This window comes from Puma concolor, chromosome C1, assembly GCF_028749965.1.
Source record: "Puma concolor isolate L17-30 chromosome C1, mPumCon1.1.hap2, whole genome shotgun sequence".
Lineage (NCBI taxonomy): Eukaryota > Metazoa > Chordata > Mammalia > Carnivora > Felidae > Puma > Puma concolor.
The window spans coordinates 86,419,919-86,434,970 of NC_141674.1; the positions used below are offsets into that span (position 1 = coordinate 86,419,919).

The 15,052-nt window shown below is 39.3% G+C and overlaps 1 protein-coding gene and 1 long non-coding RNA gene across 3 annotated transcripts in view; one reads left to right on the top strand and one right to left on the bottom strand.

Moving 5' to 3' along the window:
* Positions 1-15,052, bottom strand: part of LOC147578200 (uncharacterized) — a 19,808-nt gene continuing 4,756 nt past the window's right edge. The window contains exons 2-3 of the long non-coding RNA XR_015254921.1: positions 2,762-2,851; positions 1-1,945 (exon numbers count right to left, since the gene is read on the bottom strand). This is a non-coding gene — a long non-coding RNA (uncharacterized LOC147578200). The remainder of the gene's footprint in view (positions 1,946-2,761; positions 2,852-15,052) is intronic.
* The window catches only part of VCAM1 (vascular cell adhesion molecule 1), an 18,097-nt gene continuing 14,327 nt past the window's right edge, over positions 11,283-15,052 (top strand). The window contains exons 1-3 of one of the 2 annotated variants that reach the window (XM_086717691.1): positions 11,283-11,505; positions 12,035-12,310; positions 14,524-14,844. In XM_086717691.1, coding sequence (XP_086573817.1) covers positions 11,415-11,505; positions 12,035-12,310; positions 14,524-14,844 — 688 coding nt within the window. In that variant the 5' untranslated portion in view covers positions 11,283-11,414. The remainder of the gene's footprint in view (positions 11,506-12,034; positions 12,311-14,523; positions 14,845-15,052) is intronic. The other variant, XM_025912129.2, reaches the window with a different exon arrangement.

Consider the following 15,052-nt stretch of genomic DNA (forward strand, 5'->3'; position numbering starts at 1 on the left):
CCTTCTGTTCTGGATTCCAGAAGATTCTGTTTTCCAGTAATAAACACCACACACACACACACACACACACACACACACACACACACACACACACCAGCAACACAGAAAATGGAGAATAAGACAAACTTGTATAGTCACTCAATTTCTTTATTCTTCCTCTCTTCATGACTCAAAACTGTAGATAGTCTAGTTCATGTAATTGGCCTAAAATAATTAAAGGAATGATGTATTTTGAATGGTGTATCATCAGTTTTCAACAGAATCCAATAGAGAAAGATCACCAATCAGAGTTCAGATACTATCTCCCTTTCTCTCCCTTTCTCACCCTTTCTCCCTGGAGTAGTGGTATTTATTATTTTCTGTTTACCATGAAAGGGTTATTCACTCTACGGTAATATCTCATGTAACCCTTGAGACAATCCCATTGGGTAGGTAATATTTTTATCCCCATGTTATGGATGAGGAAACCAAGACCTGGAAAGGCAAAGTAACTCCTCAGAGGTTGCTGAAAAAAGAAGTCGTCCACCACTATACTGAACTACACTGCCTCCAACTATATAATACTGGAAAGCCATGCCACAATTTCATTGCTGTTTACATTGTGTAAAATGGGCCTATCTCCCAGGGATAATGTGAGAATGAATAAGGTAATAGGTTTATTAAGTGCGACAGAGAAAGGATGTGTTTGACTATCAGCTATTAATTTTTTAAATATTTTTTTTTATTTTTTGAAATTTATTTGTTTTGAGAGAGAGAGAGAACAAGTGGGTGAGGAGCAGAGAAAGAGAGACACACACACACACCCAGAGAGAGAGAGAGAGAGAGAGAGAGAGAGAGAGAGAATCCGAAACAGGCTCCACACTGTCAGTGCAGAGTCCTATGTGGGGCTTGAACTCAGGGACCCCGACATCCTGACCTGAGCTGAAATCAAGAGTCAGACACTCAACCGACTCAGCCACCCAGGTGCCCCTGAAATATTTTAGATGTTACCCTCCTTTTCCACAACACATCAAATGCTACATTGTATAAGCTTACTATTTTATGTTTTATTCTTTTTGCATGTCTGATCCTTAAAGAATTATTTTTATGCTCTTTCCCTCAAAGTGGTCATGCATTCCTTGTTCCTGTTGGCATTCAATGGAACTACTAAAAAATTATTTTATTTTTCCTGTGCGACCCTAAAAGGCAGATGTTCTGGAGCCACCAGAGATTGGTGGAAAGAGAGTTGAGTTCTAGCGCCGGCTCTGGGGCCCCTCACTGTGATCCCGGCAGTCACTGAATCCTGCTTTTATATCTGATTGGGTTGAGTTTCATCAGAGAGACTCTAATTTTTCTCATTGTGGTATAGGATGGATGATTTTAACATTCACAGACCCAGATTTGGGTGAAACCCATTAATATTTCACAAGGATGCAAAACAATATGACTGAACACATTTTTTTTCTAATTGCAACAACTATAATAATTAGCAGCATGTTGGTTATCTTACTCACCCTGTCATAGATAAGACAGACTGAGAGTTATGAGTAAGCCAAGGCGAGCAGTCTGTAATCCCACCTCTTTACTCCTAATCAGGAGAGCACTTCAGAATCCAAGTGAGTAAGCATGATGGGCTTGTCATGGGAATTACCTACAATCTTATCTATTTTTTTGAAATGAATCATTTCATAATAATAATATAAAAATAATAATAATAAACCACTTCCAATTGGCAACATATTATTATTAATGATTAATTATTGGCAATAGCACTCATACCTGATCACCACTCTTTGGTTGAGAACCACAGGACTAGCTGATTTTCAGATATCTTCCAACACAAACATCTCATTTATGGTCTTGGAACTTTTATCCAGTAGAGCTTCACAGTGGTCTTTCTGGATTCTCTGCTTTGAAGATGAGTTACGTGGCACAATTTCTTCTAAGTTCTGTCTAGTTTGCTGATCTGGAAACAACAACAACAACTAAAAAACATGTAGCGATTCTTTGGGAAAAAAAAACAACAACAACACGTAAGAACAGTCTTGAGAAGAAACTAAAATTGCCAACTGAAACATTTCTTCTCCAGAATCCTGAAAGGCATGGAAAATGTCAGTTTGCCTGGTGCCTGCTGGCTTCTAAAGATTCCTGTCATCTGAAGCAAAGATGGCATCAGCCTTGGAACGGAGGAATTAATCGAACTCACTGACTCTTAGGTGTCCAAATCCTTCAAATGGGAAATCTTTTAGGTCTAAGCTATCTACTTTTATTTTTACATTCAGCATTTCTCCTCACTTACTTATTTATTCCCTTTGGGATTCTTAAAAGACTGCCTAGGGAATTTTTAGAAAATGGTTTAATCTCCATAAGGACGATGCAATATTTGTGTTACAATTTCCCTTTTAAACATTAGAATCACTTAATATTTACCCTGTTTATCCTGGCACAAGGTCTTCAAAAACAGGATATTCTCCTTAAGTCCCATTTTAGTTATAATGTGGCAAATCACAAGCAATCTTTTCTAATTTTTTTATATGGAAGTCTTGGAATTTCCACAGCATATGTTCCGAGCCAAAAAAAATAGAGATTGAAAGCAGGGAATTTTTGAATTCAGCTGATTTACTTCACATAACTTTTTGCAGATACATTTGCTTAACAGGGCTGTGAATCTTGAGTGTGATTTGGAAATGGAAAGTTTTATGAAATCAGAGGAAACAATGGTAAAAATAGTTTACGTCTGACGATACCAATCTCAGGAAAAGGTGATGTCTAAGTTACTTACAAGACTTTCCTGGACAGCTACTGGTACAGGAAGACCAAAAAAGGGCTGGGGTTGAGCTGAATTGAGACTGTCTTGAAAGTCGGCAGTGTGCTAGGGCAAAAAGAACGAGAAACATAAAATTAGGAAACTTCTAGCCCTCAATATCAAGATTACCATTTTCTGACCACTACCTCCTTATTTTTTTTCCAATTTATTTACTACAATCCCAAGTTAATAGTTCTTTGACTCTGTTCTTATTGTATGATGTTCCAGACTCACCCTCACTTCCTGTGCCCCTCTTTTGAGCCATTGTCCTAACCTGGCAAACTCCCAACTTTGGTTTATCCAGCATTATGCCTTGCAGAACCTTGCACTCCTCTAGCTAAACCTGGCTGGGGCAAAACCAATGACTTCCTAAGATATTTATTTCATGCCATTTTCTATACCTCAGGCCGCTAACAACATTTAAGATATGTATATACTGAAGAAAGGGGAAAGGAGAGGAGAAGTTTCTGAAAGAAACTCACCATCCTCTTGTTCAAACACTTTGTACTTCTACCCGGTGTTTCCTTTGCTTCCCTGTCTTCCTTCTTCTAATCCATTTGCCCTTCTCGTGTCTTTGTCTCATTACTCTAGAATGGAAACTCCATGGGGGCGCTTAAGTGACTCATTCGGTTAAGCTACCAACCTCGGCTCAGGGCAGGATCTTACCACTTGTGAGTTCAAGCCCCGTGTCAGGTTCTGTGCTGACAGCTTGGAGCCTAGAGCCTGCTTTAGATCCTGTGTCTCCCTCTCCCTCCCCCCACTCACACTATGTCTCTTTCTCTCTCTCTCAAAAATAAACATTAAAAAAAATTAGAATGGAAACTCCATGAAAGTAGGCATAATGTTTGCTTTGTCCCCACTGTATCCCTGAGCACCTAGAACAGTGCTTGGAATGTAGGAGACACTCAATAAATATTCATTTTGTCACCGACCTTAGCTGTGGAGGGAGATAGACATATCCATGTCCAGGGGTTCAAATAGAAACATTGGGGAATAAATAAATCCTAGAGCCCAGAGCCTCAGGCAACCACAGAAAGTCTGTCTAAAGCATAAACACACACACACATGCGGGCGCGCGCGCACACACACACACACACACACACACACATATAATAGGAATGACCTAAAGCCACGAAGTAAGATTTCCATGAAGATCCTGCAAAGGAATATGTGACTTGCAAGATGGCCAGTGTTGGTTTGCTTAGAGTCATAATGCCTGACTAGCAGGTATTTGGCTGATTTGTCTACAGTTCTTTGGCTAGTTATTATTAGCCCAGAAATCATAATGATGATGAGGAAGGACTTTAAGGCCATCTATCCTGCTCCATTCTTCTCTGCAGTGAAAAAACTTGGACCTTAAAAGTTAAGATTCTTGTCCCAGGTTGCCCTTTTATTTATAAAATAGAAGAACCCCAGTATCTCTCCTCCTGACTACTTTTTTATTCATGCTACCCTGCAAATGTCAAAATATCTCTCTAAACAGTTTAACAATGCAATGTTGAGTTCTTGAAATGGAACTGGGTTCCAAAGGAAAATTTTTATGTGTTGTTTATTAAAATTGGAACTTTAGCCCAGAAATTTAAAATATTTTAAAGGGATATTTCCAAAGGTGTTATGCTTTGGGTGGGGGGGGGGGTGGGAGGTATCCATGCTCTAGTCAAATGGCAGAAACATCTTCTTTTATTTGTTTTCCATACAAAACTCTGATCTTGGTCAATTATGAGATCATTCCAAATTAAATAATTAACTAATAGACCTAACACATTTTGGTTTAGAGTGACTTTCTCTTATGGTATTTGCCTCTTTTATCTTTCCCATGTGTTTATTTGTCCCTATTTACCACAATCTCATAAAAGGTCCTCTCCAAGTCTCCCCTTACAATGTAAACAGATGTTTTGCAATCATTCTGGAATGAGAGGAACCGTGAATATTTTCATCTCCTCATTCCTTAGTGTTGCCCATGTTGCAAGTGAAGAATGGAGTTGGATTCATTTGGGACCAGGAGGTATGGCGACCACGAGGCTGATCTCACAGGCTGGCTGCCAAGGAAATCCCCCTTAGGGCTGACTGGAGGCAGCTAGAAGAACATGGGTGGAGAGTGTGCTTTGATGCTCAGGGGCGCCCTTAATTTTATTTTCTAAGCTCTGACAAGAGGCAAAGGGAATTCCTTTTTTGGAGTTAGATCTTGGGCTTCTAAGAGAGAATCTGGACAAGGGGCTCCCATACTGTCTGCTCATTCCTCTCTTTCTTGTACACTGGCAGCAGATGCCAAATGCTCAGCATAAGTTGTTCCAGTGTCCAAGCTTCAAAAATGGTCCTGAAAATGGTATTGAGAAGCTTATACTCGTCAGCTTGAGAAGTGGGTTCAGTCTCCTGGATCACCTGTCATATGCATTATGTCAAACTGGAGTTAGACTCATGAGCTTCTGGGTCCCCTAAGTGACAGCATCAATGGGAAGGTACGTTTCTCAACCAACACCAAAACTGAGACACCTTGGTGTAGTGCACTGAGTAGTGAACTGTGAATGAGGAGATCTGGGTTTAAGACCCAGTTCACTGTCTGTGTGATCTTGCCCAACTAAACTTCTCTGAGCCTCAGTTTTCAGCTCAACACCATAAAGATAAAAACAGCCACCTCACCCCTCTCATAGGGCTGCTGTGAGGCTCACAGACAATAATCTCAAAACACTTTGGAAAACTCTTTAGGGAAAGAGTTACACAAATATGAAGGGTTATTAATAACAGAATGAAATGTCCTGAATTATTGCCTCAATAGTTATCTGGGGATGTGATAACGCCTAGCAGCTCAGAAAGCATGCACTCGTTTGCTATCACTTCACAGGCACTTGGGGCACTCAGAGCATCAGACCCAGTAATACGTAAAAATAGGCAAGACTTCTACCCCCACAGTGTTAAAATCCATTGAGAAAGCAAAGCCCGTGCTGGAAATAGCAAGCAATGGAACAAATACAAAGCAAGGTGTTTAAGAGGGCCAGAGATGAGGATTAGCAGAGAGTAGGGGAGGGTCATCCCAAACAGGAGAACTGGAACACACAAAGGCATCTTTGTCCACATGAAATGTGAACTTGAAAACATGTGATAGTCAAAGCATAAATGATAAAAATTCTGAACTTTTAATTTACAAAAGGGAAAGGAGAAATCATTTTTATGGTCAGTCTTTTTCCTACTATTATTTTATGTAATAATTCAGTGCTAGATTAGCAACTCAGTCAGTCACTCATATCAGGTGCATGTGTATTATTAAATAGATATTTTTTACTCCTAATGATGAGTAGTATTTTTCTCAAAATTCCAGAAAGTTACAATAAACCCATGGTGAAATAGGCTTTTAACCAACGATTCTTCCTGTAGTTTGCTTTCCAGAAAATTTCAAACTTCTATCAGCTCGCTAAAATACAATTTATTTCCTAATTATAGATAAGTCACAAGTTGAACTTTGTGAAGCTGTGAACTATGTGAACTGTGCAGTTCTTCTCCTACAGGAACTGAGTCTGTGTCTTCTTTTATGTGTTTTCATGGCTAGCACGGTGTCTGTGTAGTAGCTCCTCAGGAAACACTTATAAATTGAACTGAATTAGGAAATTGTGACAGACACTGCTAGCCACCTACTCATTATCCATTCTTCCCTTTTTCTTATGAACAGTGTCCTGATTTATTTGGGGGCAACTATGTTGTATTCAGTTAAAATATTCAATCTCCCACCTTTCCAATGAGCTGTAAGAGAAAGCCACCATCTGGAACTTATTGAAAGCTCTTTATTTATTATTTTTTTAATGTTTACTTATTTGAGAGAGAGCATGCAAGTAGGGGAGGGAAGAGGGTAGGGGGGAGAGAGGACCTCAAGCAGGCTCTGTGGTGTCAGCAAAAAGCCTGATGTGGGGCTCGATCTCACAAACTGTGAGAGCATGACCTGAGCCAAGATCAAGAGTCAGATGCTTAACCAACTGAGCCACGAGGGACCCCTGAAAGCTCTTTAATAGGGGATAAACTCCACTGGCTTTGTCCTCTTCCCCTTCATTTTTCTCTTATTTTCCTGCATGAAATACAGATGTCATGTTTGTAGATGGAGCAGCCATCTTAGGATCAGGAGGATTGTCCACATGCCAAGAATGACAGAACCAGCAATTAGAATCAGTCTTGGTCTTTGATGTTTTCTTCAGTGTTGAACTGCATTGTCTTGCACCTCACGCTAGTTTTGCCACTGTAAAAGATTTCTGTTACATAGAGCCAAATGGAATAATAAACATAGATCCTTGGATTCTTAAAGCGGGGAGAAGTTGACATGATAGAATGTACTGAAGTACTTTGTCACTTTCCCAATCCCATTCTGATGTGCCCTCCAAAAAATGAATTGCTCTTTCTCTCACCTGGGTGAGAATTACTGTCATAATGAGCCGCTGTTATTACTGGGAATGTCACTTCCCTCAGATGTGTTAGGTCACCTCCAGGGAGGATCATAATAATTTGCCTACTTGAAAGTCGTGAAAAGGTTGGAGTTGCTACAAACTCAGTAATTATTAAATAGGCTGAGAAAAATATGCCTGAAGCATCTCAGAGTCCAATGAGAGAAGCTACAGAAGATGCTTTAAATTTTCATATGGACGATAGGGGATTGATGAAATTAGGCTAGAAAGGATGGATTGTACTGCCTACAATTAAAGAATCCTAACAGTGGAAGGCACCTTAGTGGCCATCCAATTGGATACCTTATATGAGACAAAACTTGACCTCTGCCATGTTGTTAGATGTCATCCAACCTTGCTTGACCACTTCTAATGACGAAGAGTTGGTGAATTCATGAGGTGACCCTTTTCATTGTTGAAAAGATTTAATAACTGGAAAGCCCTTTTTTTTTTTTCAACGTTTATTTATTTTTGGGACAGAGAGAGACAGACCATGAACGGGGGAGGGGCAGAGATAGAGGGAGACACAGAATCGGAAACAGGCTCCAGGCTCTGAGCCATCAGCCCAGAGCCCGATGCGGGGCTCGAACTCACAGACCGCGAGATCGTGACCTGGCTGAAGTCGGACGCTTAACCGACTGCGCCACCCAGGCGCCCCGGAAAGCCCTTTTTTTACAGTGAGCTCAATATGGCTGTATCTTAATGTTTTTACATATATATGGCACTTTATATATTTAAAGAGTTTTCACAGGATCACATTTAATTTGATAGTCATAAAAATCATGTGAATCACTTGAAATGGTACTGTTACCCCTATTTGAGCATGTGTGAGTGAGTGCAGAGAGGCTACCTATACTTATGCAAGGTTTTACAATTCCTGAGTAGAGTAGCTGGATTTGAACTCAGGACTATTGGGTTGTGAGTCAAGTTATTTCTCAAATTATTATTTTTCCACTTGGTATTGTTTTACTGAGCCCCTAAAGGTCACTATGTTAAGTGCTGAAACTCTCATGGGGAAAAGACACACATATTCCTAGTCCTCCCCAAACCAATGGGGGCTACTTCTAGCCCTTGGTATAATACAGAGTAACAAGTGTATTCTTTCCTCTGCATGTCAGTCATTCAGTTATTACATAGCTTCACAGGCATCTTTTATCCAAACAAAACATACTGTTCCTTCAACAGCTCCTACTAGACCAAGGATTTTGGAGCTGTCTACCATCTTCATCACTTTTCTCTGGACACTCTCTACGTTTTGTCTCTATCATAAGAAATGGTATCCTGAATCAGATACCTCTGCTCCCGGTATGACCTTGGATTGCCTCAGGTGATTAGAAAGTTGAATGCTGTGAGTACAGCTTGAGCTTGTTGCATCTATTTTGGTTTCTCATGGTCAATGTTAGCTTGTGTTCACTTTATGGATCACTGAAACCACCAGAAAGTCTTCCTGTGGATTATGGTCAAGTCTACTCTCCTCTATCCTGTACTCAAGTATTTGATGTTTTACATCTAAATACTGTATTTTAATGCATTCCCATTGTTTCACTTCACTAGCTCTGAGATCTCCTTTATCTTGATTCTGTCATTTCTAAGGTTAACTATTTTTTCCAGTCTTCTGTCATGAATAAATTAGATAATCACGTCTTATGATTATTGATAAAAATGTTGAACTGAACAATTTCAAAGACAAAACACAGGAAGATTAGTCCCAATCTGTCAAACATATACTTGCAGCTCTCTTCATTCATTGATTCCACAAAATTTAATGAATTCCTTATCTTGGTCTAGATGTAAGATGAAAAAATAAATAAAACCACCTGAGTTTATAAATTGGGAAAGATAGACATGTTCACAAATAAATGTAACATGACAGGTGCTCGGCTACCAGAATGCATTAGTGTACAGAGGCTGTAGAAGAGTGCAATCAATTCAACCTGGGAGAAGCAGGTGAAACCTCAAATGGTGTACAACTCAAAGACATAATGAGGGACTTTAGCAAATATTTTGCTGAAAGCACTATAAACTAATTCAATAGATTAGGTATTTCTTCAATGTTCAAAACTTGGAATCATATCCAAACTCCAAACTGAAGTTATTTACCATGACTTGGTCTTTGGGATCCCATCTTAGATCCCATGAGTCACTTGTTTTTGTACTTCAGAGAAATGCATTAAAATGCTTTAATCCCCTTTAGATTTCTTCTGAAGTTAAGCAGACAACATAAATGGTTCGGATCATCTTCTTCCATGACGCCAACTTTGTAAAGGGCCATTAGGTTACTTGTTTACCAACCAATTTTGCCTGAAGCCACTTTTCTGATCCCTAGATATTTGGTAGGTGAAGTCACACATATCTCATCACAGCCCCAGAAGAACTTCTCTTACTTCTCCCACTTCTTTTTCTTTCCTTGTCCATTATGACTCTATCCTCATCAGTATCCAGAAGGATGCCCAAAAGCCTCTCCAGCCATGAAGGGACAGGTGTACTTTCCAAACCTCAGTTATGGCCTTTGTTACATAGCACTGGGCTATTGGTTATACACCTCCCGAGGAGTCCATGAGCTTGGGGATTTTCTTGTAGAATCCAACTTTTTCTCATGCCATATTTACATATTATTTTTAGCATTTTGAAAGTTTCTTTTCCAAATTTTAATGCATAATATCTATTATTGTACTTTTGTTGGATCTGCTAAGAGCAAAACCATGCATTAGATGCTGGGAAGGCAGAGGTTGATACAATGATGTACAAGAACTGCTCCCAAGCATTAAAGGAACTGATGGTCCAGTAGAGGAGGTAGACAAGTATGTATATAATACAAGGAAGTGGCTATTCCGGTTTCTTTTTGATTAACAAGCATTTTGCAAAGACTTGAGCTATGTGTGTTCAAGGCTAAAGCAGTCATTTTATCTTTTTTTTTTTTTTTTAATTTTTTTTTTTCAATGTTTTTTTTTTTTTTTTATTTATTTTGGGGACAGAGAGAGACAGAGCATGAACGGGGGAGGGGCAGAGAGAGAGGGAGACACAGAATCAGAAACAGGCTCCAGGCTCCGAGCCATCAGCCCAGAGCCTGATGCGGGGCTCGAACTCACAGACCGTGAGATCGTGACCTGGCTGAAGTCGGACGCCCAACCGACTGCGCCACCCAGGCGCCCCTAAAGCAGTCATTTTAAAAATAGCTTAAAAAAATAATTTCACTGGACAGGGTGCTATGGGGTGGGAAGGGCATAAAATTGGTTATCATCACCTCCCATATAATAAAAACAAATTATTTGTCACGTTTTAACTGTGTCTGTGGTCCAGTGCAAGAGATTTACCACTTCGGATGAATTTCATACATTTGCATTTAAGTCTGAGAAGGACTTTCCATTACCAGGCAGTTGAACCAAAGGATTGGTAACTTATCTGAAACAAGAGGGAAAAATGATTTCTCTTGCCTTTAGTAGTATTCCTTTACTTTCCACTCAAGAAAATCATTTCAGAAAGTTGATATTTGTTGTTGAAAGAATTATTTTATGAGTATTTTATGAATAGAAAGTATAAAACTAAGAAGTAATGCTGTCTCCCTTTTAAAAAATAGCTCACAAAAGATAGGACCTTTTCCTTTTTCTTGTGAGAGAAAAAATTAGACCTTACTTTGGAATTTGCAACTATGTCTTAATGGAGAAAAAAATCAGTTCACATGATGTAGTGGTTACTTAGCCACTTCAAAGTCAAGAGTAAAATTTACTATTCTCTCTCTCTCTCTCCCCCTTTCTTTCTGCCTGCTTGTCTATTTCTCCCCTTTCTGTCTCTCTTGCCCTCCCTTTCTCTCTCTCTGGCTTTTTCTTTATTCTGAAAAGAGCATTATTCTGAAATGCACATTACCTTGCGAAGATACCCTTTTGGACTGAAAACAAGGAAAAGCTTTAATTTTATCACCTTGGAAGTGTTTCAGTTTTCTGTGGCAGAGAGAGTAGCTTTAGCAATGAGAGCAAATGAAGGGGTTAAAACTGGACTTGGCTGGGTGTCAGTGAAACTTTTTTTCTGGCTCTGCTCCGGGTTTCCCCTTGAAGGGATTTCCCTCCGCCTCTGTGCCTCTGCAACAAGACCCTTTATAAAGAGCAGACTTTCTATTTCACTCCTCACTGAGCCTCACTGGCTTTAGGAGCTAAAGCCTCTTCCAGGGCATTTTCAGGTGGGACAGAAAGAAGAGTTTTGGGACCATCATGTTCTCATCACAGCGACAACTAAAAATGCCTAGGAAGATGTTTGTGATCTTTGGAGCTTCAAATATACTTTGGATGGTGTTTACAGTTTGTAAGTTCTTCTCTTTGATCTGTTTCAAATGCTCACATTCCATTTCAGCCCTGATTTTGGCTTCAGTCAGTTTTGCTATGGTAGTAAAGAAAGGCACTAGGATTTTTAAGCAGTGGAAAAACTTAATTTAACATAACATGTAATGTGCTATTGAGTATTGCTATGTACCATTGTATTGTCATAGTTGGAGCTGCAAATTGATGTTTTTCAGATATATTTTTCCAATGTTAAGTAAATAACTGGATTTATCTCTAGTAAGGTCTATCTCTTCAGTTTCCTGTACTTGATAATGATCTTAAGCTTACCAAATAACAAAATAATTTTGATAAATGGGCATCAAGGTTGGAACTGACACTTCTCCAAGATTCTAACACCTTTGGCAGTGACTCCAATTATTTTTGGCTTCTTGCAGTTAGTTTAAAATTTAGGAAACAGATCAGCCAGACTGTATTTTGGACATTATACTAGGACAGAGAAGAGGGAGCAGAATACTAAACAAAGTTTGCTTTTCTCTTTTTTGCCTTCACAGCTCAAGCTTTTAAAATAGAGACCTTCCCTGAAAACAGAATTGTTGCTCAGATTGGTGATGTCGTTTCACTGACTTGCAGGACAACAGGCTGTGAGCCCCCATCTTTCTCTTGGAGAACCCATTTAGATAGTCCACTGAATGGGCAGGTGAGAAATGAGGGGTCCAATTCCACGCTGACCATGGATCCCGTTGGTTTCAGGAATGAATACTCTTACCTGTGCACAGCGATTTGCGGATCTGAGAAACGGGAAAAGGGGATTCAGGTGGAGATTTACTGTGAGTACTACAGAGAATCTTTGATTTTCTCTTAATTTTGCTTTAAGTTAAGTTTCTTTAATGGATAGTTTTAAAAGAAAAAACATCAAAGGATATTCATGTACAGATTCTTGGCTAGAGGACATACTGCACCAAGAAAGTTAGAGGCAGCTGAATCTAGCTCTAGAAAAGGAACCCACACCTTGGTCTTTATTCTAACTGCCACAAACATAGTGACCGTGGGTAAGACACAACCTCTGGGTTTTTCTTTTCTTAGCCATAAAATGAAGCTCTCTGAAGTTTTTTAATTGTATTTTTCAGCAATTTCTATTTGATTATATCCTCACATGTTTACTTGGTCATACATCCAAATGATTTATGAATTCCATTCTTCAGGGATTTTCCACTTAATTATTCTTACACAATTTTGTGCTTAAGTAGGAGATCTATAATTTAGTAATAGGCTTCAGTACAAGTTTTCCCTTTGACATAAGAAAAGTATCCGCAAACATTTCACTCATTTGACTTTGGTATAGATAAATTTAGGAGGGCTGTTTTTGTTTTTGTTTTTGGTGCCATTAAGCCTTAATGCTCAACCACTCAACCTCAGGATAATTTGTGTAATGGATTAGAGTTACCTGATGCATGTTAATAAACACCCCTACGTTGCCATTCTACCAAACTGCATCTCAGTCCATTCTCAATCCAGCGTATAAAGTTAGCAAGAGGAGTTAAAAACCAATCTGAAATAAAAATCTTGCCTTTGGTTGCTGACGACTACTCTTTCAGAAAAACAAACAAAACCAAACCAAACCCTGGAAACCTTTATGGCCGTCTCTTCATGAAGATCCCATCTGATTACCTTATAATTATTTTGGTTCCCTTCTGCTATGGCGGAGCTCAGTTTTGCCCAGTATCTGTAATTGATTCTTCAGTAAGCCCCATGTGTTGCTAATGTGGCCCAAGAAACTGTGCTTGGCCGGCTGCTTTCAATTATGCTGGTTGTACATGCATTGTTTGTGCAGCCTCCTGAGCTCCTTGAAAGGCCCCCTTATGTAAATACAGGGGAAAGTAACAAGTTCTTGTATTACCTGACAGCAAACCATGTGGGTTATGGGCACATTTCTTACAGAACAGGAGGGATAGAAATTATTGGTGGAAAAATTAAAAATACTGGTTCTTTCACCCAGCAAAGCATTTCCGATTCCTTTGCCTTTGCTCTCAAGTATCAAGTAGTTGAAGATTTAAAAAAGAGAAATAAAGACCCTTCTGGCTTTAATTATCTTTCTGGAGGTTTTTTTCCTTCAAAAATATCTGGCTCTCATTATGTTGAACAATCGTGTCTCCATTCCACATTTGATTGTAATATTCTCCAGAGCTGGGACCTTTGTGTCCTTATTACACAGAGTCCTGAATCCAGCCGATGTGTTACCATCATGACAGTTTGTAATGAAAAGGTAGCCCTTGCAAAGGAAGCAATGGCTGACTGAAATAGCACGTTCCCTTGGCACTGAAAGGTTCAAGTGGTGTGCTGGTTAGGACATTGAGTTAAGCATTTCAAGAGGCAAATCTGCCTTCCAGAATTTAAATATTGCACCTTCCTGGTGGATGAATTCTGGTCAGAGGCATTATTTTCAGAAGCCAATTATTTAACGTTGCTCTTTTCCTTTCTTAGCATGTGTTGCTCAATAACTGTTCTTTGCCATGACATTCTGAGCCTCAGTTTTCTTATCTATAAAGTGGACTTATCTCTGCTCTAAGAGAATGTGGTATAATGTAAATCTTCAGTAGCAGTACAGAATAATAAAAGTACTGAGTTTAAATCCCAGACTTGCCATTTCTGAGCTGTGTGGCCTCAGGCAAGTTATGCAAATGTGCTAAGGCTATGTTTTCATACCTGTGAAATGTGGTCTCTATGTGTTAGAGTTAAAATAAAATCCTTTATATTTAATGACTAGCACAGTGATGGGCATATGTAAGTATTCAATAAACATCAGTTTCTTCTCTCTTCTTTTACTCTAATAATATGCAACCCTTAGTACATGCAGGCTCACAGCTGAAGAACTCTCTAAAGGGTGAACCCACCCCAAACCATGAAAGGCTATTGTTAAACAATGAATTAAGACTGTATTAACAGAAACATTAGACTTGGTTTGCATTGCATTGAATCAGTCAAAGACATTGTATTACATGAACAGAAAGCCTGCTCATGTGTATTTGTTTGACCTTTGCAGCTTTTCCTAAGGACCCAGAGATCCATCTGAGTGGCCCCCTGGAAGTTGGGAAGCCAGTCACAGTCACATGCTTGGTCCCTGATGTTTATCCATTTGACAGGCTGGAGATGAATTTGCTGAAAGGCAACCATCTCTTACAGAATAAGGACTTTGTAGAACCTATGGAAAGAAAGTCCCTGGAAACCAAGAGTTTGGAGGTAACCTTCACTCCCACCAATGAAGATATTGGGAAAGCTCTTGTTTGCCAAGCGAAATTACACATTGATGAAATTGACTTTAAGCCCAAAGAACGGGAGACTACGAAAAAACTGCAAGTCTACAGTAAGTACTTGGGTGATGTAGTCTCGTCTTCATGGGAATTCAGTCTTGGATGTATACAGCATTAAACTTAGCAGCTAAAGTCAGGAAGGCATTTGTTTATAGTTTTTACTCCATTTTTATTCATTGAGAGCACAGTATTTGCTAACAGGATAATTCAATGAAAAGAGCATTGGATTTGGATTGGGAAGACTTCTGGCTCCATTAACTG